The sequence below is a fragment of the Haliotis cracherodii genome, unplaced genomic scaffold (genome assembly GCF_022045235.1).
Source record: "Haliotis cracherodii isolate W230 unplaced genomic scaffold, xgHalCrac1.p SCAF_9, whole genome shotgun sequence".
NCBI lineage: Eukaryota > Metazoa > Mollusca > Gastropoda > Lepetellida > Haliotidae > Haliotis > Haliotis cracherodii.
In genome coordinates this window covers 11324830-11352447 of record NW_027266343.1, presented here as the reverse complement: position 1 = coordinate 11352447, position 27618 = coordinate 11324830, and the positions used below count along the sequence as shown (strand labels likewise).

Below are 27618 nucleotides of genomic sequence, written 5' to 3'. Positions count from 1 at the left end.
TTTGCACCCATCAGATACCAATCACAACTTCTCTCTCCAAACGAAAACAAAATACGATAAATGTCGGAAGTGTATCCTTCTAATTTTCTATTTAGATACATGTTTTAACTTTAAAGTAATTATATGTATCTCATGTATTATTGGTATCTGTGATGCTGGTACCGTTTTGTTGCCATTGTGTAGCTTTTGTGGAGTTATTATGAATATCAAATACATGCCTTGAAATATGGACTTGTGAAAGAACTCATCATTGAATCATTTGCATTTAAATTAATGCATATACCATTTACTTGGCGTGTATGGACATATTATCCATCTACTTATACACACTTATTATTGATAAAAAAAAGAATTTCATTGTACTTTATTATTTAAAAAAATACCCGTGAAGATCCGGGTTAGAATAGGCATTCAACAACCCATGCTTCTACGAAGGCGACTTGGCTCGCTGACTTGGTTGATGCATGTCATCGTATCCCAAATGCGTAGATCGGTGCTCTTGATGATAATGACTAAATGTTTGGTCCAGACTGGATTATTTACGAACCACCGTCATAGAGCTGGTATATTGCTGAGTGCGGCGTTAAACAACAAACAATCAAACAAAATCTATATAATTATTAAACACCTTCCAACAATGAGAAATTAAACTTATATTTTCTAAATATTCTGTTACTTTAATAACATAATTTGGTCATAATTAAATTATTGCGTTGCTTTCTTCCCTGTCATTCAATGTGCATGTTCAAACCCCTAAACTTTTAATATTTCATTTTTCATAAATGGCTACGTTAGTGCGTTGCCTAGATCTCTCGTTACCTACTCACAAGAATAGATTAAAATAATTTGTTTTACTATCATATTTCTGTTTATCTAATTCATAATACGAAATTGATAATTCATTTATAATAGTATAGATCATATTCGTGTATATCACTATCTGATGCTAAGGTTTTATTTCAGAAAATATAATTAATTCAAAATGTAGAAAGATACACAATTTGCCATTATTTGACTTTTAAACTGTACAAAGTATGATATAATGATCAGAATACCTGTAACGGGTAGTATTTAAGAAAGAAATATTTGTCGAGAAGTCCCATTTTTCAGATATGCCCTTCAGTAGTATTATTGCATATCTCCAGAGAGAGGTTTACATTGTAGTTCTCATTATTTGTGTATAATTCAAAAAGCAACATAGAAAATATATATGCTACCATGACGAAAGAATACAGAGTATACATAACTCGCAATTCTATATATTCAGCAAACAGCCCAAAACCGAAACTCCACAACATATCCGATTACACTGATTAAGGCTGTCCCAGTTCTCCATGCGATACTGACGCCCGTTCGTCTCCCAGACCATACAGAATAAATTTAAAAGGAATCCAGCTCAAGTCTAGAACGATTTGGCAAGCCTAGATTGCCTTAATTCTATCCATGAAAGTAAGCATTAATAAAAAAAAAATATTGTTCTTGTCTGCTTCAGATTATATTTTGTAGATACTTATTTTAACTAGGAAAATTGTACTGACACCGGCGCTGTCCCTATTGAAGCTATCCATAAGAATTTCGAATTGCCGTCCATTGTTCGATGTCAATACATCGATGACAAGTGAGGATATAATAAAGTAACCGTTGATGCCGCGCTACACTTTGATAAAAATTATAATCAAGTTGACTGGTATGTACATTACTAAAATGAACATGTACATGATCATGCCCTAATAGTCAAAGGCCGTAATGTCAAATACTAATGTATTATTGTGTGATGAATTTAACTGGATCAGTGGTAACATGTGATATTAATATTCCATCAATTTCTTTCCTGGTTGGTCCATCCATGTCTACAAAATGAAAATAATACAATTAAAATGGAGCATAGAATAATTCTTAATTTCAGGCTAGAGCTGTGGAAATCTAGACTTTCCCAATCATTATAGACTTGAGTTGGTCTCATGTTTTACATTATTCTCTTGGGTCAACGTCACAGCTCATACCATACACTAACAAGACCAGCTTGCCCCCCGCCGGAGCGCCTGGATTTTGGTTATATCATCTAACATGGCAAACTCTGCTCTTAAGTAAACAAGAACCTAATCAGCGAGGGGTCCTTTGTCATCCCTATGTGGCTGCTTATAAAAATTTGATATCTTTTCCCAAAGACCTGGTTAATAATATATTTTCTGCTGAATATTCGAAACAAATAGAGTGAGTTGGTACTACATGTACATATGTATACGGTTCTATTTTAAATGACTGCAGCGCTCCATTATGAAAACAATTTGTTTTAACGCCGCTCTCAGCAGTATTCCAGTGATATATGACGGCGGTCTGTTGTATATGAAATATATGCAAATTGAATCTTGAATCTTGAAAGTTGTAACATGTCCGCAAATAAGTATCACATGCAGTATACAGTATATCAACTGCAAAATACTGTATACATCAGTATACAGTGTGTCGCGAGCTCTGCGCTGGGCTGGAGCACACATTTCCTACACCTCTCCCTTCGGCAAACACATCACGAGGGTTGCAACGAGGTCACAGGTCAGGCGTGCACTCGTCAGTTGTCTAATACGGTCAAGAGTAAGATCTTCCGGAAGACCACTGCACTGGAGGTATGGGGATTATTGAGGAGGTACTACGTGTTTGGAACTGGGAGTTGAACACTAAGCACTTTTAGAGAAGAGCTCACAATAAAACGTTATGGACTCGCGGACGGACTTGTGTTTTCATTTCAAGACGTACATTTATCAGGTTGAACTTCCTAACTGTAACAATAACTGAACTTTACGCCTTTTATACACATTTGTGATGGGGCGACAATGCGACAACGAGACATATTTTGACCTTGAAAATGTCGCGTTACGGCATCGTCGCCCTTTTGTAAAATAAAGAAAAGGATTATCAAAGAGCGACAATGCGAACACGCGACAATGCGACAAATGGCCAATTGTCGCGCTTTTGTTAATTTTGACACGTTTTGCTTGTTTTTGTAAAGGCGTCAATGCGACAATGCGACAACGAGACAATGTCCCTTCCATAGTAATCCGTGCAAATAAAACTGAGTAATGAAATAGAAGTCTGACATGCCAGTTAAAAGATAGAGTGTTGCAGCTTCTGATTTCATAGATCTTCAAGAAGGGTTATCAATAATGGGATGGGTGATGAGTTCAACTGCATACGCTGTGATTAACAATAATGCTCCGAGTCAATACATTTTGTCAAATGTATGACATGTATTACGTGAATGAACATATTGTTTATACTCGTCCATGTTTTTGACGGACAAAATAATTTACATGCTCGGTAAAACTGAGGACGGGCATCATTGTGTGTTTCCGTGCTTTGTTCAGGTGAACAACTGACTTGTCCTTGCATGTTTTGTGACGGGTGCCACTTGTGTGGCAGGATACGCTCACCTTTTCCCGAACACCCATTGGATGACCTGAACCACTTCGGATTTTTATCCCACATCAGTCTGATACACCATGATATAACTGAAATACTGAAATACTGTACAGTTGAAAATGATGTTTAATGCGATTACCGTAGTGTGTTACTGCAACTGTTCATATTTTGTGCAGTGATGTTATGTAATATGTAAAAGAAAGCATATTCAATTATCCAAATGATTTAAATAGAATATACTTGCGTCAGTGTATTTTATTAACGCCCCAAATCGTAATTTAAACACATAAAATAACAGATCACGCATGGTGCCTTGACTTACTACTAGATTTAATGGGCCACCCCGGAATAAAATAGTTCCCCCCAAAGCGAGGAACATATGTTTTAGTAGGTTTACAAGAAATATATTCCAAACAATATCCTCATTAGATGAGAAGATCTTTTGCAGAATTACCTCAGTAAGTCAATTACAATGACAGAGCGTCGTAATACATTTACATCAAGTACAATACGTCAAAATGGCCGACACGATAAACGGGACGGGAGATATTTTCGAAGTTGTTAATTAACCTGTGGCTATTTCAAGCCTTTGGCATCACTGATCAATTGGCCGATCATTGAAAGGTGATTGTGAAGATGTGTCAAATAGATACTAAGGTAAGTTCATAGATTTCTGTAAATTGTCACTGCGACAGTTTGGATTTATTTTCGTGTTTTTTCTCTCTGGGATGGGTTGCAGCGAGGGTATCCTTAAATGGGCTTGCAACCACGCTTCTGTTTGAATTCGTACCAGGGAATTCCAAGGATTTTCCCCAGGAATGTGGAAGTAGTCAGTGTTTACGCCTTTTCAAGAATACAGTCACGTGAAGAACGTCATGTGACCGACCTCGTGCCCAAGTCGTATATCTTGTAAACTTCACATTAAAAAATTAGTTATTGTTATAACCAAATGAAACACAACCCATTATCCGATAGGGGTAACTGTACATAGCCGTTACCACAATAAACTCAGTAACATTGTTTGGTTTGACTTCTTGGCGCGTGTCTGAATTCCATTAACATGTAACATATCCTAAAACTAGCTTATCAGCAAATCTCGCTGCACTGCGCGCGACAGATACTAGAGCAAGGCATGCCAGAAATACGAAACCTAAAGCTTCGGAAAGGAAGCCTTGGACATCACGTGCGTCGGGGGACCAGCGCCATCTGATTGGACGTTAACAGTTGTACAAGGCGGAGCAAAAAGCATCGTTTTTCCGTCCATTTTACGCTTGAAAAACTCGACCCTTTTCTGGACACTTTCTAGACGCTGACCAATTAATCAATTTTAATGAATTTTTAGTCGTTTTTCCGTCCAATGACCATATACGGGAAAAAACGACGTTTTCGTGTTTGCAGTGCAAGTCGCTGTTTTCATTTTCCGTTGCCGATATCTGTATCGGTCCTCTTTCAGACACGGACAAAGTTGACTGATTTCGGGTGTTATGTGCGGGGCCGGACTTAGGTGGGCCTGGGTTTGTCTCGACACAACCATCTGCTACAAGTAGCAAACTCAGACAGATCAGAACCCGTAGGCACATCGAGAAACACTTATTGCTAATTTTGATACCTTTCATGCTTCTTCTCGCTTTGTTTGGTTGTACAAACAGTCCTATTTTAGCTCTGTATTGGGAAAGAGAGATCCCCATGGTGGGAGCTAAGAAAAACACGTATTTACCCCGTGATCAGCTGAATTGCGGAAGCTTTGAGACAAGTTGGAAATATGTTGACAAAAATAATATTTTATCATTTTGACAATATTGGCAATAATCATCAATTTGAGCAAAAGTTCAATCAACTGAGAAGAAAATGACCGTCACAGTATTCAGTAACCATGATTCAGTATTCCAGAACTTTGTTAATCCTAACGATTTTGGGGACACTACTGTCCTAAATAACGGTTTTGCACTATAGATTCATACTGAATGCCATGGGCACGCCAAAAACCTATGGTCGTGGGTTCGAATCTTTACTCGCCCGGATTATGTTTCTATGTTTATCATCACAATACCTGTGTTCGAGGGTTTCACCAAAGAGGTAAACGTTTGAGAGATGCATCACTTCGCAGTTTCCTCCAACACGTAACTGCCAAGCCGTGAAATAACTGAAATACTGTTCAAAGTGGTGTTTAACCCAACTCACTCGCTCATTCATGTTGAATACGCATCCTTGGATGAGAGGGTAGGTGAATTCTGTTAATTAAACAGCATCGGGAGCTATTTTTAGATATTTACGGCAGCAGTTGTCATCTGCCGTCACTACGAATGCAGGCAAATTTGATATCTCATTAATCCAGACAATGACAATCTCGGAACCGTTAAGCCGGGGCCAGTGGATCCTGACCTCGTTAATGCTGACACGGTTAGCTTTGCTAATAAGGACATTACTAATCAGGATTCTGTTAATCTTGACAGAGTTAGTCTTGATACCACAGACCACGTTAGTCCGGACACCGTTGGCCTCGATAATCCAGAACCAGTTAATACTGACATTGCTAAACCAGGCCTCGCAAATCTCTGCAGACTTGATCTCGATAATCCAGGCCCAGGGAATACTGACATTATTAAACCAGGCCTTGTAAATCCCAACAGACTTGATCTCGATAATCCAGGCCCAGGTAATACTGACATTGTTAAACCAGTCCTTGTAAATCCCTACAGACTTGATCTCGATAATCCAGGCCCAGGTAATACTGACATTGTTAAACCAGGCCTTGTAAATCCCTACAGACTTGATCTCGATAATCCAGGCCGAGGTAATACTGACATTGTTAAACAAGGCCTTGTAAATCCCTACAGACTTGATCTCGATAATCCAGGCCGAGGTAATACTGACATTGTTAAACCAGGCCTTGTAAATCCCTACAGACTTGATCTCGATAATCCAGGCCCAGGTAATACTGACATTGTTAAATCAGGCCTTGTAAATCCCTACAGACTTGATCTCGATAATCCAGTTCCAGGTAATACTGACATTGTTATATTATATATATTATAATAATTTTCAGCTATACACTAGACTGTTTCCTGACAATGGCAGACATGACAAAGTTATATTCAGGTTACGTCACTATATTAAATATAATGTCATTTCAGCACATGTTGATTGAAGAACCTGTTGTCGAATCTTTCACAAAACCCAATTAGGAAACTTACGCAGTTAATCAGACAAAACCACAAAGAATTTGTCTTCGAGTGAAAAAAACGCATCCATGCATGTGGAAGTACTTCAGTTGCAATCAAGCCCTGAAAAATCCCTTCGTGCCAACATATTTTAAAGAAGCATGCACGCGTAGAAAGACATCAACGCTGGGTTGAATTATCAAAATAGATGCTAAACAGTCATATATAATTTACCACCAATTTTCAGCACGATTCAATTCCAGACAAATCCGAGCATGGCATCACGCATTGATGTTACGGAGTGAAAGCGTATGGCTTGAATGTTCTATCATTCACATTCACCTTTCATATACAAGATAAAAAAACTTAAATGTAATAAGTAAATAAGCACGTTTCTTGACAAACAGCATCCCACGTTATGGCGTTATTAGTTCTTACATAACAACAAGAGCGTGATACCCGCTAACAGTATACCTCACCGTTGGTGAGCTGATTGTTCGTGCCGGAGTCGTAAGACAATGCTTCTTGCCGCAATCAATAATCCATGTCTACCTATTTCTACCTGCAGCAAATGACAGCTCTTCACTGGGCCGCGTTTCACGGCCGCCCTACCCACTTAGAAGACCTGATTGCTAGACAGGCGGACATATTTGCTCAGGATATAGACGGAAAGACGCCCATGCACTGGGCTGCACAGGTAAGTCGACTGTATTTATGTAGTCAGGTAGATTTGGTCAGTCATGAAGACTCAGACCATTTTATCTCAGGTACATGGGGATTAGAGGCTTGGTTCAGCAGAGGAGATGGAAAGGGCAAGAACAGATGGGAAATTGACGATGGAGAGGATGGAGAGGATGCAGGTTAATTCTGATTCCAACATTAACGCTGTGTATGCTGTTTAGTGTGGAATTCTGTTTATGATTTACCAAGAAGATATATGTTTTGGATTGTCATATTGGATTTAATTGCGGTGGTGTGCATATGTAATATCCTTTTCAACGTTAATGTGCAGGTACCGCTGTTGCAGTCAGCACCGTATAGTGAGTGAGTGAGTATAGTTTTACGCCGCTTTTAGCAATATTCCAGCAACATCACGGCGGGGGACACCAGAAATGATGTCATGATAGAACAGTGGGTGATATTTGAATAAGTGAGTAGGTGAGTTTGACTTTACGCCGCTTTTAGCAATATTCCAGCAATATCACGGCGGGCAACAACACCAGAAATGGGCGTCACGCATTGTACCCATGTCGGGAATCGAACCCGGGTTCGGCGTGGCGAGCGAACGCTCGATCCACTAGGCTACCCGACCGCCCCTCAGCACCGTATAACGCCTATTGACGTCTACTGTGATATTTCACGTTTTGGCATGCTTACTGTTATATTATTCACTTTTAGACCCCATCGATACCTACTGCTATAGTATGCCCTCTGACGTCACAAATGTTTACTGTTATATAATACCCTTTGACGTCATTCCATGCACACTGGTATATTGTTACCTTTCGTTACTGGTATATTGTTACCTGGTATATTGTTATTGACGTCATAACGCATATTTATGTATTCATACCTTTTTGGTGCCATACATGCCTACCGAAATATTTTTGACGTCACCGTTGTATTATCACTGATTTGGTTCCGTGTTTGCCTACTGATATAACATACATTTTTATTGCATGCATGTCTTCTGTAATAGGAGGCCTTTCAGAGTAACACTTGCAGTAATACAAGCTTTGAAGTGATGGTAATTTATCTTGGAGCAGTCTTATAATTGGTGTTAGTGTAATCATACTCCATGTAGTGGTGGTGAAATACACACTACTGATATATACCACATGATTGTGTAATGCCGATTACGCACGGCAGGATTTAATCTACAGCAGTACAAATCCTACATGTATAATCGCAGGGTCATCGTGCCTCTCTGGTAATTTTATCCGTAGTCGCACATCATAGCCAATCATCCATGGTATACAAAGGATATCATACACACATCATTTGGTATTTCATAGGTCTATGCATTGGGCTTCTTAACAACAGGCGTTACATCTCTGAACAAACTGTTTGGGGCACGACCGGCTTATTTCTTTAGGTATTAAACCACGTCAAAAATGCTCGATTGTGGCCTCAATTAAAACTACCATCAAACATACAGTAAACTACGGTTATAACGAACTCATAACCGTAGTTTACTGTAGTTTTATTGATTCTGAAGACTTTAATGGGCGCCATACGGCTCTTGTTCAAAAGTGGCATAATCAAGGCCTCCGTGACGCTTTCATAAAGGTTTGGGTTATATGGAGGACATTTCCAAATTCGGTGCTTTTAGAAGGTGTGTTGAGGTGAAGTGGGGTTTAACGTCGCGTCCAAGATTATTGCACTTACATAGCGACGTGCATGTGTATGTTTGGCTGCTTGTACTAGTCCGGACTGATGCCGATTTATAGTGCTAGCTCACTGAGATACCATGCCGCAGTTTAACATGAATACCTCACTCAGACACAGTATACTGACTCCGAGCCGACCAGTCCTTGTTTTATCCCCTTAATGCCGAGCGCCAGACAGGGTAACAACAAGTACCATCTTTTAACGTCTTTTGGTATGACGCGGCCGGGGATCGAACCCCGGACCTTCGGCTTTCCTAGCGGACGCTCTACCACTAGGCCACGGAGGCGGTCTGCCTTTAGAAGAGATTTCTGACGATATTAAAAAGGGTTTTACCGCTTATATTTTACCCTGTCTACAAATACATGTCTTTTGATGTCGATTTTAGTGCTTGGCTTGTAGAGCTGGGACGGGTCGGGTGGGTCCTGAGTTGGACCCGGGTACCCACATGACTACCCGGACCCGTGGTTAGTCACGTGATATATTGTTTAATGACAAAAACTTATTGTAGCTCAGTGGTTACACTACATGTAGCTAATGTTCGCATTTCTTTCTGACGATGCTTACATTCATTTTGACTTGTATATATGTTTGAATAAAGATAAAGCTTCAGTCAACTTCAGTGAACGCATGATCTGATTGTTTGATACATGCATGTGAATAGTTTTAGCCAGGGCTGCGGTAAAACAATTACCAATCAGACATTTTGTTCCTTACTCTTGAGACTTGCAGTGGGTAGCCGGGTAGGGTCGGGTAATAGGGGGTCGGGTACCTGGGTAGTAAATTTGGACTCGTCCAAGCCCTATTGGCTTCCAATATACGGCAGTTTCATACACATTGGCGTGTTTATTTCATGACTCGGGTCACACGGCCTGTGGTAACAACTACTAGTGTAAATCAGTGGTTATTGCAGTATGTACGGTACATTTAATATACCCAATAAGCGTCTCGTTTTGTGACAGTGTTGGTATACATGCGTTGGTTAACTCAGGGGGGAAACCATGCTGAACCACACGCTATTGCAATACCGCCAAAGCTATTTATCCAGCCGAACTGCTTGTACCTCATTCTCCTCAGGTAAACGACTATATAAGCGGCTTCCTATCGTTGTTTAGCGCGTCAAGGCGAAGCAATTATCTGCGACCATGTATATCGATTGATGCCATTTTAACATCAAATTATCGCTTGAGATAGGTCGTTGGATAATAATCTGAGGGGAATGGTCTTAATAATTAATACACAGCACACTGTTTGTATAACACGATGAAACTTATTAAGTCATTGTTACATCTAACGCAGCATCAGGAATGATATGAGATGTAACACGAGAGGTATGTGTTAGGGATGAGGGTGAGAGTAGGGGTAGGGGTGGGGGAGAAGGTGGGGTTAGGGTGGAGATATATAATGAAGGGTGTGTGTAGAGGGACTGAGGGGTTGCCATGCAATGATCGTGAAAATGTTCATGGGTCTCCCCAATTTGAAGACAGACTGAGATCATTTTGTTTCATGGAATTTGAAATACAATGTATTCCTGAACTACATATGTAACATAACAACAACAACAACAATAAAAATAAAATAAATAAATAAATAAATAAATAAATAAATAAATAAATAAATAAATAAATAAATAAATAATAATAATAATAATAATAATAATAATAATAATAATAATAAAAATATAAAAAAAATTGTACCAACAGAATTGCACTACTTCGACGTCAACCCTATCCATTCCTAACTGCAATTGCAACATGTCTTTCACTCAATCAATCGTATCAGTATAAAATATCACCTTTCAAAAGACGTGTTACACAATTCCTTTCAAAACCTAATGACCATATTGTATACCTTCTGTAGCCATTGTTGGTATTAAATACCGGCCATTTTCCAGTCAGTGGTTACGTGTTAAGTCACGCTAAGCTCGCAAGGGGTCTCTCTATTATTAGTTCCCCTGAATGCCTGCCTAGTCTGTCCCTACCAACTGGGGAGGTAGCTCAGCCATGCGATACGGCCAACTGGGACAGACACTAGTGGACATACCAAGGTTATAAGTGTGTAAACAGAAATGTTAGTATATTTTACACCCGAAAAGATATCATCAATTCCACATACAAAACCATGTTGTGACTGGATATATTGCTGAATGTTCTCTATGTAAGGTAAGACACGATTGTAATGTTTGATGAAATGCCCTTTGTATATCATGATTTGACGTTTGATGTTTAGTGATCCATTCGTATGTTTTGCACCTATTATTGTCTTTCACGCCAAATGGAATATGTGTGGGCGGATAATCGAGACTGGTTATTCTCGTGCGTTGAGGTTGTATATTAAATGTGCAGGGATTATGTAAAGAAGGGCCATTAATGAAGTTAACTTAGAAAGGAAGGTATTATTTTTACTCGAATTTTCATGTGCTACAGTCGTTTCTATTTATTCACATTTAGCATCACTACAACACTTTGCGTACATTTGTTTTGCTTTCCCCTGTGTTTTATTAGGTGAACAATTGATTTGCCTTTGCAAGTGTTTGTGACCATGCAACCGGTGGGGAAGAAAACGCTGACCTTGTATCATCACTATTTGATAGTGATTCCTAAACACATGCTAATTATGTAGTCGGAATCGTACAGACTTTTCGTAGATATCATCATGATTCTTATGATTATGTTTTGTGGCCTTATTTAGAAATCAATATAAATCAAAAATCAAAATTAATTAATATAGCTGTATTATGCTTAATTATTTCCATGTTGTAGTAAGTCAGGTATAGGTAGTAACGTCACACAATGTACACATTTAGACGGATATATTACTACAAAAAACTGTTAAACCAGTTTGCCAAGTTAATCAGTGAGTGAGTGAGTTTAAAAATTAAAATTTAACGTCGCATCGGCATTATTGCAGCCATTCCCGACATGGGTACAATGTGTGAAGCCCATTTCTGGAGTCCCCCGCGGTGATATTGCTGGAATATTGCTAAAAGCGGCGTAAAACCATACTCACTCACTCATTATTGCAGCCATATAGCGATGTCAAGTTTACACGACAACATGACTATGGGTAACGTTCTTGAATCAATGCCAACGTGTGTTTAATGCATTCAGGTTACATACATATAATAACAATGGGTAAGTTAATATTATAGTTTAGGCTGCTTTTCAAACCACGTCAGGGCTGGAGATAACACCGAATCGTTTCATACATTGTGCTCAATTGTCTTTTGGGAAGCAGCTGTTCTACCGTCGTCATTTTCAGCTGAGGGTACAGAAGCTTTGTAAATTGCATGGAGTGTCATGGCGTCTGGTGCTTTTTCAGAACGGCAGTAAGAAAAGTTGTGACATTCTTGCAAGCAGTACAGACGGGGCTGAACTAATTAACTTGGCAGACCATTCAGGGAAGACAGCTGTACACTTTGCAGCTGCAGCTGGTCACGCGGAGATCGTGCAGCTGTTGTCGGGATTCCCCGGATGTGACCTTGAGGCTCTAGATCCAGACGACAGGTAAATCTAATCTGACCTTTTGATGCACGACTATCATAACCGATCCTGATGCAGTGTCTTGTATTACAGAAGTATGATTCAAAGACATAAATAAGGCAGTGTCGTACAGCAAGGGTATGTTTTATAGGTAGATATGTTGATTGAAAAGGCCCTGCTTGGCGATGACAAATAATGTGTGTTTTTTTCACACCAGAGAAAAAGCTTTGTCATGACTCCGATGTTTTTTTGTGTGACGACAGGCACTTTTTTATGCAAATTGCGTCAGTGGCGGGTGCTACCGGTACAGCGGGGCAATTGCTTCGCGAACATCTTATGTCATGAATAATTTTCACTGATCCATTTACAAAATTGTCACCGCTATTTTGCCTTTTAAGCCCAATGGAACTGGTTATTCTATGGCGTTGAGGTTTTATGTTTAGATATCCATGCCTGGGCATGTTTAGTTGATGCAACGACCCACGCAATCAGCCAGGTTGGAACCATTGCACGATATTCATGTTAGTTGTCTCTAACGACAAGCGTGGACCAGTGGGAGCGGTTCTCGCCCACTCTAGCGTTGGTTTTGGTTGGTTGGTTTGTTGTTTAACGCTGCACTCAGCAATATTCCAGCTATATGACGGTGGTCTGTAAAAAATCGAGTCTGGACCAGAAAATCCAGTGATTAATATCACGAGCATCGATCCACGCAATTGGGATTGATGACATGCATCAACCAAGTCAGCGAGCCTGACCACCCGATCCCGTTAGTCGCCTTTTACGACAAGCATAGTCACCTTTAACGGCAAGCATGGGTTGCTGAAGACCTATTCTACCCCGGAATCTTCGCGGGTCCCACTCTAGCGAGAGTACACACGTACATGCATTAAGGACAGGGTCCACTTGCACAAAGTAGTCTGAGCGCTGACTAGCGTAAGCCTATGATAAAGTATGGAGTTACGATCATCTTAGCGAAATAGTTGACGTTCACGCACTCTATACGTATTAGAAAGGACACAACACTCACGTGTCTCTCGTTAAGAAAACGGTATTCTCAAAATACAGAATTACCCGTGAAGTTCTTTAACTCCATATATTCGGAAGTCGTATCCGTATATTTACTGTGCGGGTACTCCGTTTGTCTCGTTTTTCGGATAAGTCGATTATTGTCGACAGAAATATTTACACTGTCTTCCCGTTTAGATCTATGAAGATGATATCGCTATGATACCGACCCTCATTCCCGACTCACCCCTCACCTGGTTAACATGGTGGCCAAAGATTATATTTATAGTTGATATTATCATATTTCTTCAGCTAAAACTCGGTGCATGCTGTGATCAAAGGATTGTTCAAAACATATGGATGGAGTTACACAAATACATAATCAACAGGGGGCACAGGTGGCCCAATCCTATAAGGCGCCGCAATTCTCTGTGGAGAGTTGCGTCCCTTGCGCACGCCAGAAACCTATGAAAGTGGGTTCGAATCCCGGTTCGCCCCGATATTGTTTCTAGGTTTGTTAGCACCATACCCGTGCTCGTGCGTTTCACGAAAGTGGTAAACGTCCGAGACCTGCATCACTTCGGCCTTACCTCCCACATAAGCTGACACACATGATATAACTGGAATACTGTCATAGAGGCGTAAAACCCAACTCACCCCCTCCCTTATTCTACATAATGCATGTTACCTCACAACAAATCCGCTTTCAAGAAACGTTGGTAAGTCTGTATTCAACTATGGGAGTTCGACGGGCGTTGACTAAATGGCATTTGTGGAACGGGGCCCTGATATTTACTATGCAATTACACACAGACATTTATGTATCTTCAAGCATGCTCTACACCCCCAAACACCATTCTCATATGAGAACGTATTTTTATGTCTACCATACTGTGCTGTTTACCTATATACTCGACAGCATTGTTTACCTGCATTAGTTCGCTAAGCAAATCTAGCGTGACAAATGCCGATCGCCACTGACCGACACGCTCCTCACAGTGTCCATAAGCGATTTTGTATAGGCTTATCGACTACAGACATTATCTCGACTGTGTGGGGAGTTGACCCTCTCAGCCAGTGCTGTTGGTTTCACAAGGGATAGTAAGTTTTGTTGGAAATTAGGTAAGCTCTGGTTGTAATTTAATTAATTGTTATATGTTTATCGTTGCCTTTTTTACGTTGGTTATTAGAACCCATGTCCCATGAACTGAAGGGTTCGTTATTGTTTTGATATCGTGGACTGGGTATACGCATTTAGAACAGGTATTGTGAACTGTATTGTAAATTGGACAAGCAAGAGTAGGGATCACGAGTATGTGGTGTGGCGTGGCGTGGCATGGCGTGTTTTTGTGTGTGTGTGTGTGTGTGTGTGTGTGTGTGTGTGTGTGTGTGTGTGTGTGTGTGTGTGTGTGTGTGTTTGTGGTTTGGTTTGGTGTGGTGGTGGTGTGTGTGTTTGTGGTGGGTGTGTTTGTAGTGTGTGTGGGTGTAGTGTGGTTTGGCGTAGTGTGGTGAGATATGAGCGATGAGGGGCGGGGATGAGGGTGAGGGATTGCTATACATTTGGGTCTCAAATCACTATTGTTTTCAGAGTGCCTTGGATATACAGTAAACTACGGTTATGGCGAACTCAAAGGGACCACTAATTTTTGTCTGTTATATCTGTCGTTCGTTATACGCATTCGACCGTCAGACATCTTGGATCAAGTCATGTGACCACATCATGTTACTCGATATATAACTCGATAATATGTGTGCACTGTACATGAACTATGTAATAAACCTAGGATAGTAATACAAATATTACAATCTACCTGTTCAGCGCTGTACAATACAGATAACTGTGTCCAATGCTTGCTGTTACCGCATAAGTAGCCACGAGCCATACTCCCGTCCTTGGTCAAAGAAATTGGATTCTAGGGACGATCTCGAAAGGCAAGGGAGTTAACTGACAATAGCAATCCAGTTTCCTCCCTTGCCGAACTAGGCTGGAATCTCTGGGCTCGATCGTTGCGTCAGCAGTGGCTGTTATGAGTTATGTCCCTACTATGTTCCTCCTATTGACCAATCAGATTCCTCCTCTCATATCTTTTGCGTTTGCTTCAAATAAAATGGCGGCGTCCAGTCAAGACGATATGATCAATAATCAAGATCCATTTTGTGATAAAACGATTCTTACTTCGCGAAGTGCATCAAATCACGTGAACACCTTGATTACGAACATGAAAAGGTTTGAAAAAATACCTGTAGACGCCGGTGCACATGCTATGCAAATCGTGCAATCGACCGAAATCTGTACAGCAGTTTACGAACCGGATGTCTAGCTCGTTACGCGGTTTTGATTGGACCGTGCACTGACTCGTTAGTCCAGCCAAAATAAAACTCCACATAATGCCAGCCTAGTTCGGCAAGGGTGGAAACTGGACTTTTATAGTCAGTTAAGTCCCTTGCCTCGGGAAGATGGTGGTTTATCTAAAAGTGTCAACTATCATGTGAAATCGTTGCTACACCTATTCAGGTATCAGACCTAGCAATGTGACATTGTTTTAGGGCTGTGAACATGTAGCAATTGCTTATATTTTTTAGGATAGATAAGAATAGATAATTAAGATGTATCTGAAGCTAATCCAGTGCGCGTGTCCGCTTGTCCGCTTGTCCGTGTGTGCAACAGGAAACCTATGGATTCGTGGGCTGAGAGAACGTTCCGTTGGCGACATATGCCACATGTGTATTGATATGTTGACATGTTAAAATATTTTACCGATTGTACTTACCAATCGAGGGGAGATCAACGTGGGACTGGGTCGATAAGTGCGCGCATGCGTAGCTCTGACTAAATGGTGGTATTACAGCCGTGTACATGTGTTTCCTGGTATTGCGAATTTTTTGCCTGATTTATGTGTAAACGTGCCTACTATTAGGGTTTGCAAACTAAAACCAGGCTCCTTGCAGTCAGTAGACATATGTTCCACAGCAGTCGGAAAGATGTCTTGTGTACGCCTGGATAAGAGAGTGTGTAAAGAACAACATTTGAAATAAAACGCTAGTCTCAAATCTTTCCAAAATATCTTCCAAGGAATGACGCTATCTCCAAACATTCAGACATCACACAAAAACACACAGACATCATTCAGACATTACACAAACATCATACAGACAACATACAAACATTATACAGACACCACAAGGACATCATTCAGACATCACACAGACATCACACAGACATCATTCAGACACTACATAGACGTCATTCAGACCACACAGACATCATTCAGACACCACACAGACATCATTCAGACATCACACGGACTTCATTCAGACACCACATATACGTCATTCAGACCACACAGACACCACACAGACATCATTCAGACATCACACAGACTTCATTCAGACATCACACAAATCACAACATTCAACAAAATCTTATTAAATCCAAAACAATCCACACATTTTCTGAAAGGAAAACATTCGACTCTTGGATAGTTTGGAAGTTGCGATCACTCCTCGGATGGGAAGCAAGGAATGAACTTAGTCTTCGAATGATCCTAATCATTCCTATTTATGATAATCTCTTCTTAAGGACCCCTTTACACTGGGCATCAGCTACTGGACAGACCGAGAGCATTAAGACACTTCTGGCATTGAATGTCTCCCCCAACCCAGTAGACGCCGAGGGTGGGACCCCGCTGGAGTACGCCAGACAATCAAGATACACAGGTATGTTTTGACCCTCTAGGTCAATTGTGTTATTGCCGAAAGACATTCATAGTTTAAAATATACGGTTTCATCGCAGGTATTGAAACCTTTACTTATGAGCCTCATGAGTCTTCAGCAACCCATTCTTGCTGTAAGAGGCGACTGTGATGGTCGTAAGAGGCGCCAATTCGGATCGGGTGGTCAGGCTCGCTGACTTGGTTGATGCCTGTCATTGTATCCCAATTGAGTGAATCGACGGCTCATGTCACTGGATTGTCTGGTCCAGACTCGATTATTTACAGACCGCCGTGATATAGCTGGAATATTGCTGAGTGCGGCGTTAAACAACAAACACTGAACCATGATCGTTTATTGATGCCCTAATTGTAAAGCATCAACCGTTGTTCGAATAAAACGTACATACCTAACGTTAAACCCGCGAAGATCCGAGTTAGAATAGGTCTCCAGCACACCATGCTTGTCGTAAAAGGCGAGTAACGGCATCATATGGTCAGGCTCACTGACTTGACTGATGCAGGACATCGTATCCCAGGGGCGGTCGGGTAGCCTAGTGGTTAAAGCGTTCGCTCGTCACGCCGAAGACCCGGGTTCGATTCCGACATGGGAACAATGTGTGAAGCCCATGTCTGGTGTCCCCCGCCGTGATATTGCTGGAATATTGCTAAAAGCGGCGTAAAACCGTACTCACTCACTCACTCACTCACTCGTATCCCATTTGTGTAGATCGATGATCATGATTTCAAGAACTGGATTGTCTGGTCCAGACCCGATTATTTACTGACCGCCTTCATATAGCTGGAACATTGCTGAGTGCGGCGTTAAACAACAAATAAACCTCACGTTACTTTCTTTGTAGACTGTGAGAGTCTGCTTGTTAAGAAGCTTGGAAAGAAGTTCGGCAGGAATAATTCTAAAGATACCCAGGTTCAAGGAAGAAAGGGAGGTGGAGGACCGTTTGGTTTCATCAAGAACCTCTTCGTGAAAAAGGACACCACTAGTTTCAATGTGACGTCTAAAGAGGACAATCAGAACAATACTTCCTCTGGTGAAACAAACGACACTTCTACGGAAAACAAAAATGCTACAGTGCCTTACGAACAAACGGAACATTCGATAAATACTGTTCCCATCCCTGTACCTACAATCTGTGTGCATGAGCCGAGTGAAAATAAGCTAAAGCGAGGCAAGAAGAGAAATTCAAAGAAGTCCAAACGCAGTTTAATGTCGGAGTCTGTTGATAGCAATCAGTCATCAGAGAACACTGCTGAAACTCACAGCTCTTCTGGAAGCAAGGGGCGGAACAAGGGGGGTAACTCCGAACATCGTGACGAAGCGAGGAAGAGATCGATATCACCACGACCACTTTCCCCTTTGAATGGATTGAGCATGTCACTACCTTCAGATACGGACTTCGACCACTCTATACCGGTGAGTCATAGTACTCTACACTAAGGGTCAATTATAATCTGCCGCAGGTGATTACTCTTTGGGGGCGGGGGTTGGTTGTCATCCCTGTCAGCATATGCACCGTTTAATGGCTACATTATATAACAACTTTTGAGGTGCAATCAATTATGCTCCTTCTACGAGGATGTTAAAGGGCCTCATATTGCCTTTGCTAAAACGTTGTTTGATCAGAGTGACAACGATCTCCATGAAGCTTTCAAAAAGTCTTATGATAGAAATGTGAAAGACATTTCCAAATTTGATGCATCGGTGACCAAAACGATGTCGATGCAATTCTCTAGTTTCACTGTACCGTTATGTTCCCATGTTTTTCAAGTAAATATGTGTCTTGCCTTTGCATGTGTTTGTGACGGGCGCCCCTGATGGTGCAGGATACGCTCACATTTCCGCGAACACCTGGTACCATCACTCTTGGATAGTGATTCATAAACACATGCTTATAATCAGTCGAAATGGTACAATGGGCTCTGTTTTTAGCAGATATTTCTGGCAGACGTAATTCAAAATTGAGATATTTTTTATAGTTTTAACAAGATAAGTAAATGCGTTATGAAGTTAATGTCCATCACTTGATTGTCTGTTTGTTTACATGCCACCGCCGCATGGCAGGAGTGCAGCTCGGCAGTGTCCGGGAACAAACACACCCTTTTCGCGAACACTGGTGACATCACTGGTTTTCAGTGATCCATTCATATTATTTTCACCGCTATTTTGCCTTTTACTTCCAATGGAATCTATTTCGTCGGATAATCGAGACCGGCGTTGACATTATATATAAATGCCTATGGAAACGGCTCTGTTGCTTTTATTTACACGCCTCAGTCACATAACAAACCAAGGCCACAACTAGCTAGTGATTATGGTCATATTTGTTTCATTCATCAAAAGATCCTGATTCCTTTTTATAAAATAGTATCAGCGTTACGGGATACTAACAACGATCTATATGCTTCATAAGCTGTCATTAGCTATCATTTAATAGATGTGGGATCTAGGTTTAGACAAATATCAAAATCATACTCATCCTTACAAACATGTTCATAATTTCTTTGAAAGGCATTTAGAAGTGATACACATAATGAAGAGAATTTATGAATGTCGACTTCTTTATTATGAGGAACATAACGTTTCGGAGTACATACTCACTTCTTCATCAGTTGAATGAATGATATGAGGTTGAGAGTATATATATGTACATGTAAGAACAACAAAATTATTAAGATAACAAAAGGGGGAAACTTAACAAGGGAAGCTTCTACCTTACAGTAATTAGCGCTGACAGGTGATTATGAAGGGCAACTGGAAGCCAGGACTTAAATTATCACTGATTAATAATTGACAATGGCCAAACGGGAGGCCGGGGTTAGTTAGCACATTGGTAAAAGAAAGGAAATAGCAATGGGCAAATTGAACAATCAGCGCTAATTACTGTAAAGTGTTGGCTTCCATTGTCTATTGCTAATCACCTATCAGCGCCAAGTATATGCTGGCTTCCCTATTGATGTTGACCATTGACGTTCATCAAACTTTTTCTCTTAGTAGTTCAGAGGGATACAGGCTTATTTTATGAACAGAACAGAACAGAACAGATATTTATTCATGAAAAAGACTTGTGCTTCAGCCCCTAGTGTAACAGATACAACAAAAATATATATTGACAATGGAAGTATTATTTTATGAAACCATGGTGTATGTTGGACGTCAGTGTCCATTCTGCACTTCACCTTACAATAGTCAACTAATCATGTCATGTGACCTCTCCAGCCTCCCCGAGTTGTCCGTCGGTCGCACAGCTTGCAGCCGCTCCCTGACAGACCCACCTTGAAGCTCCCCGACGGGCCCTCCCCATCCTCCTCGCCTTCCACCTCGCCAAGACTCCTTGGGTCTTTCGAGACAATGGAATCTCCTCTATCTCACCGGGGAGGTAGCCTTGGACCCTTGAGGGGACACAAACCCAGACCAGGTAGGTTATTCCGTCGATACATGCCGCGGTGACTCGGACAGATAATAGGCGCTCTGAAACAAGCAATTTAATAAGCAAGGGTTACAGTGACGTGCTTGTATTCATTGCATATGTGAGCTGGTTTAACATTGCCTCCACCATTAGTGAACTTATATCAAGGCGTCAGCTTACTGTGGACGGTGGGGTGGGGTGGGGTTTGGGGTGGGGTTTGGGGTGGGGTGTGAGTTTGTAGCGATGCAAGTCGTAGACGTTTACTCTTTTGATGAAACCCTTTAAGTGCTCAAATATATCATAACCAAGGCAAATTCGAATCGATGGTCATAGGACCTCGTCATGCCTAAGAAGCCTTGGTGGCCCACTCATCTGAGGCGCCGCAATTCGCTGTGCGGAGGTGCGTCCTTTGAGCACGCCAGAAACCTATGATAGGTGGTTCGAATCCCGGTTCGCCCCTTTTATGTTTCTTGGTTTGCCCACACCAAATCCTTGCTCGTGGGTTTCACTAAAGTGGTAAACGTCTGATACCTCTTTGGGCTTTCCTCCAACATTAAGCTAGCATGCTGTGATGTAACTGGAATAATGTTAAAAGCGGCGCTAAACCCGACTCACTCACTCACTCACTCACTCACACACTTGTAAGCCTCATATAACGTATCTGTTTTTTTTAGAACTTGTATATTTCTATAACGACCTCTGCTGATCTTAATATCCGTGTTCAGCTATGCTCAATGACGGGTGGCAATTTTTATACCAACCTTTTTATAGCTCAGATGACTCGCGTCCATGGTTTGGTTTGGTTTTCTTGTTTATGCCGCAATATTTCAGCTATATGACGTCGGTCTGTAAATAAATCTGTAAATAATCGAGTTTGGACCAGACAATCCAGTGATTGATATAATGAGCATCGACCCACGCAATTGGGATACTATGGCATGCATCAACAAATGCAGCGAGCCCGGGTTGCTGAAGACGTATTCTACCCCGGATCTTCACAGGTCACTTTTCATTGTATTTACATTCTTCTGTTCAGACATTCTCGTAAACTCTCGCGTGGCGTCTCTCCAGAAAGAGAGATCAGGGGCGAACAGGACACCTACACCACCACCATCGGAGGTTGATTCAAAGTGAGTCATAGTTTCATAGTTGTATTGTAAATAGAGGTTATCACGCGAGTGTGTTTGGGGATTGTAAATATCCTGCATTAGGAATAAACATTGTATTTAGCGAGCCTTGCCAAACTTATAAAATGCCTTAGCTACGTCACAGTTAAACACAGATTTTCAGTATATTAGACTGTTCTTTTGATAATGATAGCAATTATCCCTGTAGTTTATCCAGATTCCGGGTTGTTAATTCTGACTCGATCGCCGAATGACAAGTGCGACGCCATGTTTGTTTATAAACAGTGAAAGTAGTCCCTACTTGACCTTTGATATTTGCATCTCTATCCGCATATGACCCCAACGGATATCGTTTTTATCCTTTGGCTTTATCCTGCCGAGAAAGCTACCCATTGTGTGATAAATATCCATATCATACACACTGAACAATTTACTGTTAATATTCGCCACTAATTAGCTCGCTTCCAAACACTTGCAGATACAAAGTAACATATAATTATTGCAGATATTTCCAGTCTGCATAAGTGAAATCTGAGGCAATTCAAAGGGAAATTTGTTGCGCGAAAATTTCGAAATTTCGAAGGAACCCACTTCTATACCCTTATACGGGAAGTTATTGGACTCTCTCCACTGATGGCATGTTTAATTTGGATATGAGCATTGATTCTATGTTCTTTTCAAGATATTAATGAGAGCATAATATTTCCTTCCAATGACATTTCACTATTTCAGTGCTGTGCAAGATATATTACGTCCCTTATTTCCCACCATCAGAATATGTAGTAATGGGATGTAGTTGATGAATTTGTATACCGTGTTTATCGCTCTGGTTCTCATATAATGCAAACCGTTGACATTTCTGCCTGAATTCCAAATGTTGTCATTGTTACACGCTTATTAGACTTATAGTAGATGTTACAATAGCTTCACGAGATTAAGGTTCCAACTTTAGGAGACGCCAAATGTAAGGGCGCCAAAGTCCGGTTTCGAATGATTTCTTGATTGTCAGTTTCTGCAAATTGCAGACCATTTGCAGACGTCTGTCTTGATAAGCATAAACACTTCATGCCCATAGAAGAGTGTGTGAATGAGTATCGTTTTACGCCGCTTTTAGCAATATTCCAGACATATCACGGCGGGGGACACCTGAAATGGGCTTCACACATTGTACCCATGTCGGGAATCGAACCCGGCCTATAGGAGAGGGAGATGGGACATTCATTGTTGTAGCTTAGTTGTGATGGGGTAGTTGGGGAAACAAGAGATGAGTCCCAATGTCAATGGAATTGATTCGGAATCTTCACCAGAGTCATGTCAAAAGGCAAAGGGAAAAAGCATATAATTCAATCTATAAAATTATATTGATTCTAAATTCGGTTAGATGAATACCAATGGTTCCGGGAGGTTGAGCCACGGTTTCCTTGTAATGATTTGTTGACCAAAACATATCGGTTGGAAAAATAGTGGAGCTCCTGCTCCTACAGGCCTGTGCTTGATGTATACCTGTCAGACTGTTGCAATCTTAAAATAACAAAGTAGACACAACTAATATATAACAACATTACTGAGAAGGCGACGGCATAAGGATCTATGCCGAAACGTCGCCTTCACAGTAATTAAAGAAGTTGTTGTTCATAAATTGTGTCTACTTTGTCATTCGTCAACTTAAAGTCATGCCATCAAACAATTATTCTTAAAATACTTAGTGGTATTCATAATGCACGAAGGTTCCCATACATGCATTATTATTCATGCAGATCAACTTACCTTGACTTCAATCCAAAGATATGATTACAGTAATCCGTTTATCTGTCCCCAGAATCCTGAAAATGAACTCAAGCATTAGCCCACGAATGTCTGATCAAGCAATCCTTTCGCCCGGACGTCACCGGAAGCCGATGAGAAGGAGCAGCTTGGTACCGGAAACGGAAGTTGAACTGAACTGTTTTCCCACCGGACAAAGAAGTATGCTAGACAGTCAAGAGACAAGGTCGGAGAAGAGAGGCTCAATATCCCCATTGGCAACACGGGGGACATCTTCCGCTCGAAGACGACCTTCAGAAGGGTCTTTGTATAGTTGAAGCAACGTACAGAACAAGCAAGGATATGGCGGTAGTTCACGTGTGCAAGACGTTGTTACCATGCGTGACTTGTGTTTTAGCCTGTATGAAACATCTGTTCACGCCTGCCTCCACTGAGACGAGGCCTCGAAACTGAAAGATATTGTGCTTGTTGTCTCGTCAGATAAGCTTAAGACACTGATATGTGACCCATTTGTGAGGGATTTACTCCTGGTTTTGCCACATGATTGCCTTGTTCTCTCAGTCCTAACCATATACAACATTGGGAAACGTTATCAAGTAAATAGTATCATCGACCTTACATGTCTGTAACCATGCATTTGTTGATCAATAAACAATGCACAATTCGCAAGTAAACTGATTGCAAATAAACTGGGTTTTTTCGGTCAAAATACAACAAAAATGTCAGTGGATGTAATTTTTGTATCTGTTGACGTGAATAATACTGGATTTATTGGGATACGAAAAACACCAAATTGTCAACACACATTTACCTTTTATTCAGGTACTCCCTGTGTAATGTAAGGGCCGATTACAATGGGGACTGTAGCTGTTATTAAAATAGGCTCAGGATGAGTAACTTTGCTGATTATGTGTCATTCGGATAGTTATTTATGCTTAGTAACTGGTTCGCCTGGTCCAGACTCGATTATTTATACTATAACTGACTGTGAGTCTTGAGATTTTTCAATTGACCCACTTCATTTTTATTATACATCTACTTATAAGGCTTTATTTATTCACATTAAAAGGTTCTGATTGAATTAGTAAGGAAACAAATCAGAATTAAAGACCCGTTTTGCATGGTTCTCTTGAAATGCATCATGCATCAAAACGTCATGCTGAAACCCTTAAGTAGGTGTTGTGTCTTAAGGGCGGTTGGGTATCAAAGTGCTTAAAGTGTGGGCTCGTTATGTCAGTGATCCGGGTTCGATTCTCCACATGCGTTCAATGATTGATGCTGATTTCTGGTGCCTCCCACGTTGATATTGCTGGAACATTGGCGTAAAACCATACTCACTCAGTCACCCACTCCCATGCATTACCAAGAAATGTTTCCTTCATACCACTAACACGTTGGTTTCCATCCATCTTCCCGAGGCTAGGAAGTTATCTGACTATAAAAGTCCAGATCCAACCCTTGCGGAACTGGGTTGGAATTTCTGGGCTCGATCGTAGCGTCCCCATTGGCTTTTACGAGTTATGTCCCTTCTATATCCCTCCTATTGACCAATCAGATTCAACCTGTTCTGTCACTTGCAATTGCTTTAAACAAAATGGTAGCTCCCAGTCAAGACCATCTGATCGATTGTCAAAATCTGTTTTGTAATAAAACAGGCCTCACCTCAAATCACTTGAACACCTTGATTAAAAACCTGAAAAGATTTGCAAAATACCTGCCGATGCCCAGTTGGCGGTACATATACTTTGCAAACCATGCAGTCGACAGAAATTTGCACTTTGAAATCTTTGTTGATTACAAACCGGATGTATAGTTTGTTACGCGATTTGGATTAGGCTATGCATAGACCAGCCAAAATGTAACTCCGGAATTCCAGCCTAGCTCGGCAAGGGTGGAAACTGAACTTTTATAGTCCCTTGCCTCGGGAAGATGGCTCCCATCACTATGTGCAGGTATGTCCTGTGACATATTTGTTGGATATATTTGGTTTTACCTGTTTATTTCTCTTTCTCTGGACATGTCAAATTAGGTGTTGTTCTCATTGACAAATGTACTGTTCAAATTCAAACCCTTACATCTGCCTGAAGTGTGAATATTGTCATTATCTCATAATATTACAAAGTCGCCGTCGATAGATAATACAAAGTCTTTATTGTATGGTTCCATCAGTATGAGACTGCATAAATAAGGTCTCAATTATATATTTCGAATTTCCAAATGCTGTACCCATATTTGATCATTCAATTTTCCTTTTCCCTGTATGTATTGCAATGTGAAGAGAAGGGAATAAATAATATATCACATAAATATATAACTAAATATAGATTGACTGGAATATTTAAGTATTTTGAGTACTATTAATAGATGAGAAATGCAAATGACGTGACAGTTATATATTTTCATGAACATAGAAGGCTATTTTCTATTTTGTTTCTCGTCTATTTTGAAATGTTTTTTCGGGAAAATACAAGTGAAATGGGATCCTGGAGTTCGTGAAATAATAGCAGTAAAATGGTTCCTGGAAACATCCCTGAATTCAAGATGATGACGTTCTAAACGAACAAGGGGAAGCAGTGAAATGTTTGTTTCGAGGTAAGAATGCAATGGCAATGAAGAGTCCATGTCACCTTCTTGTACACTACAGTGCCATACGTCGAGGACATTAAGCAGTATCAGTAGATCTGAACAATATACCGTATCTGACCGTTGTGCGTTTTATTGAGCAGTGACTCAAATGTACTTTTTAGGGCCATTTTTTTTTTTTTTTTTTAGATACTATCCTGAAATTTCAACTTCTGTATTTTGAAATTTCAACTTAGTTTCTTGAAATGTCAACTTAGTATCTTGAAATTTCAAGATAGTATCGAAAAAAACAAAAAAAAACAAATGGCCCTAAAAGGCTTCCTTACAAATGTGGTGATCGTGGGAAAAAAGGTGTTCTTGAAAACATAGGTGTTTTTAGGGCATGATATATTGTCAATGTTGTTATTGTCACATGATCATGGGATGTGTACTTTATCTTACCTTAGAACACACTAATTGTCACATAAGTTATGTCACATCATAACTCAGAGTCTATAATCAGATCAGATCTATTTTCAGACAGGAAATAGATTCTCATCTGTGATTGTGTTTTGTCCCAGAATGAACTTATGCATATTGCCTATTGATTCATCTCTCATCTAACGTGTGATTATCAGTCAGTATTACCTGATTTTAACACAGTTATCGTGTCGTGCGAAATGCGATATTTATTTGCTATTTTGACATAATTATACTGCCACATAACTCCTGCATCGCAACAAGCACATGACTCTATGGCATATTTAAAACATCGTATCTAGACTATAAGCTTTTAACACAAACGACGGAAATTTAAAGAAAATTATATAAAATAAAAGAAGTTCGAAATTTTATTTTCACATTTGGTTGAATTTATGAACTTTCTGCTGCTTAATTCTTGAGATATTGTCAGTGCAAAGTTAAATTTTGACTCGATCAGTACTCAAGTTTACTGATACATGTTGTTCTTGAGACGAAATTAGTCTTTAAGAAAGTCTAGACAAAGTTTTGAAAATGATCGGCGAGTCAATGTTTGTGAGCAGTGATGATGCATCGACACGATATGTTTCGCTATTCATTCGTGATAATCACTAAGACTGCATGCACACACCTGAATTATCACAGACCTTTGGTTTGGCTGATGTTTGAGAATGACTATACATGGTACTGCTGAACTGCATTCTATTACGTGAAAAAGAAATGATCACCTTCCGATCAAGATGACAATATTCTTGGTTAAATAAAAAAAATCCATTTAATCAACATATTCATTTCGTTATCGATGAGCCCAAACATTTTTTTGCGAACGAAGCTGCAGGTGTATTTGGCCAGTAAACCAAAAAAGTATTGGCAGAGCCAACCTACACCCCTTGCGGGCAATAAACATATATATTTACCGTTTTCTAATGGTGATTCCAACCGGTATTTACTTTCTTCCATACGCTTTGTGCACCGTACATGAATAAGGACGAAAATAGTGATCAGTGATAAGAGTGTTCAGAGTAAATAGGAATTCAAGTGATCAGTTCATTTGATGAATATTCAATTCTTTCCAAATGGTGCGTGAATGAAA

The 27618-nt window shown here is 40.4% G+C and overlaps 1 protein-coding gene across 1 annotated transcript in view; it reads left to right on the top strand.

Moving 5' to 3' along the window:
- The window catches only part of LOC139453182 (ankyrin repeat domain-containing protein 55-like), a 49968-nt gene extending 25416 nt beyond the window's left edge, over positions 1 to 24552 (top strand). Inside the window, exons 6-12 of the mRNA XM_071234812.1 lie at positions 7147 to 7275; positions 12288 to 12472; positions 17034 to 17170; positions 18028 to 18599; positions 20403 to 20601; positions 21629 to 21722; positions 23539 to 24552. Of these exons, the coding sequence (XP_071090913.1) occupies positions 7147 to 7275; positions 12288 to 12472; positions 17034 to 17170; positions 18028 to 18599; positions 20403 to 20601; positions 21629 to 21722; positions 23539 to 23800 (1578 nt within the window). The 3' untranslated portion in view covers positions 23801 to 24552. The remainder of the gene's footprint in view (positions 1 to 7146; positions 7276 to 12287; positions 12473 to 17033; positions 17171 to 18027; positions 18600 to 20402; positions 20602 to 21628; positions 21723 to 23538) is intronic.
- The last annotated feature ends 3066 nt before the right edge of the window (positions 24553 to 27618 follow it).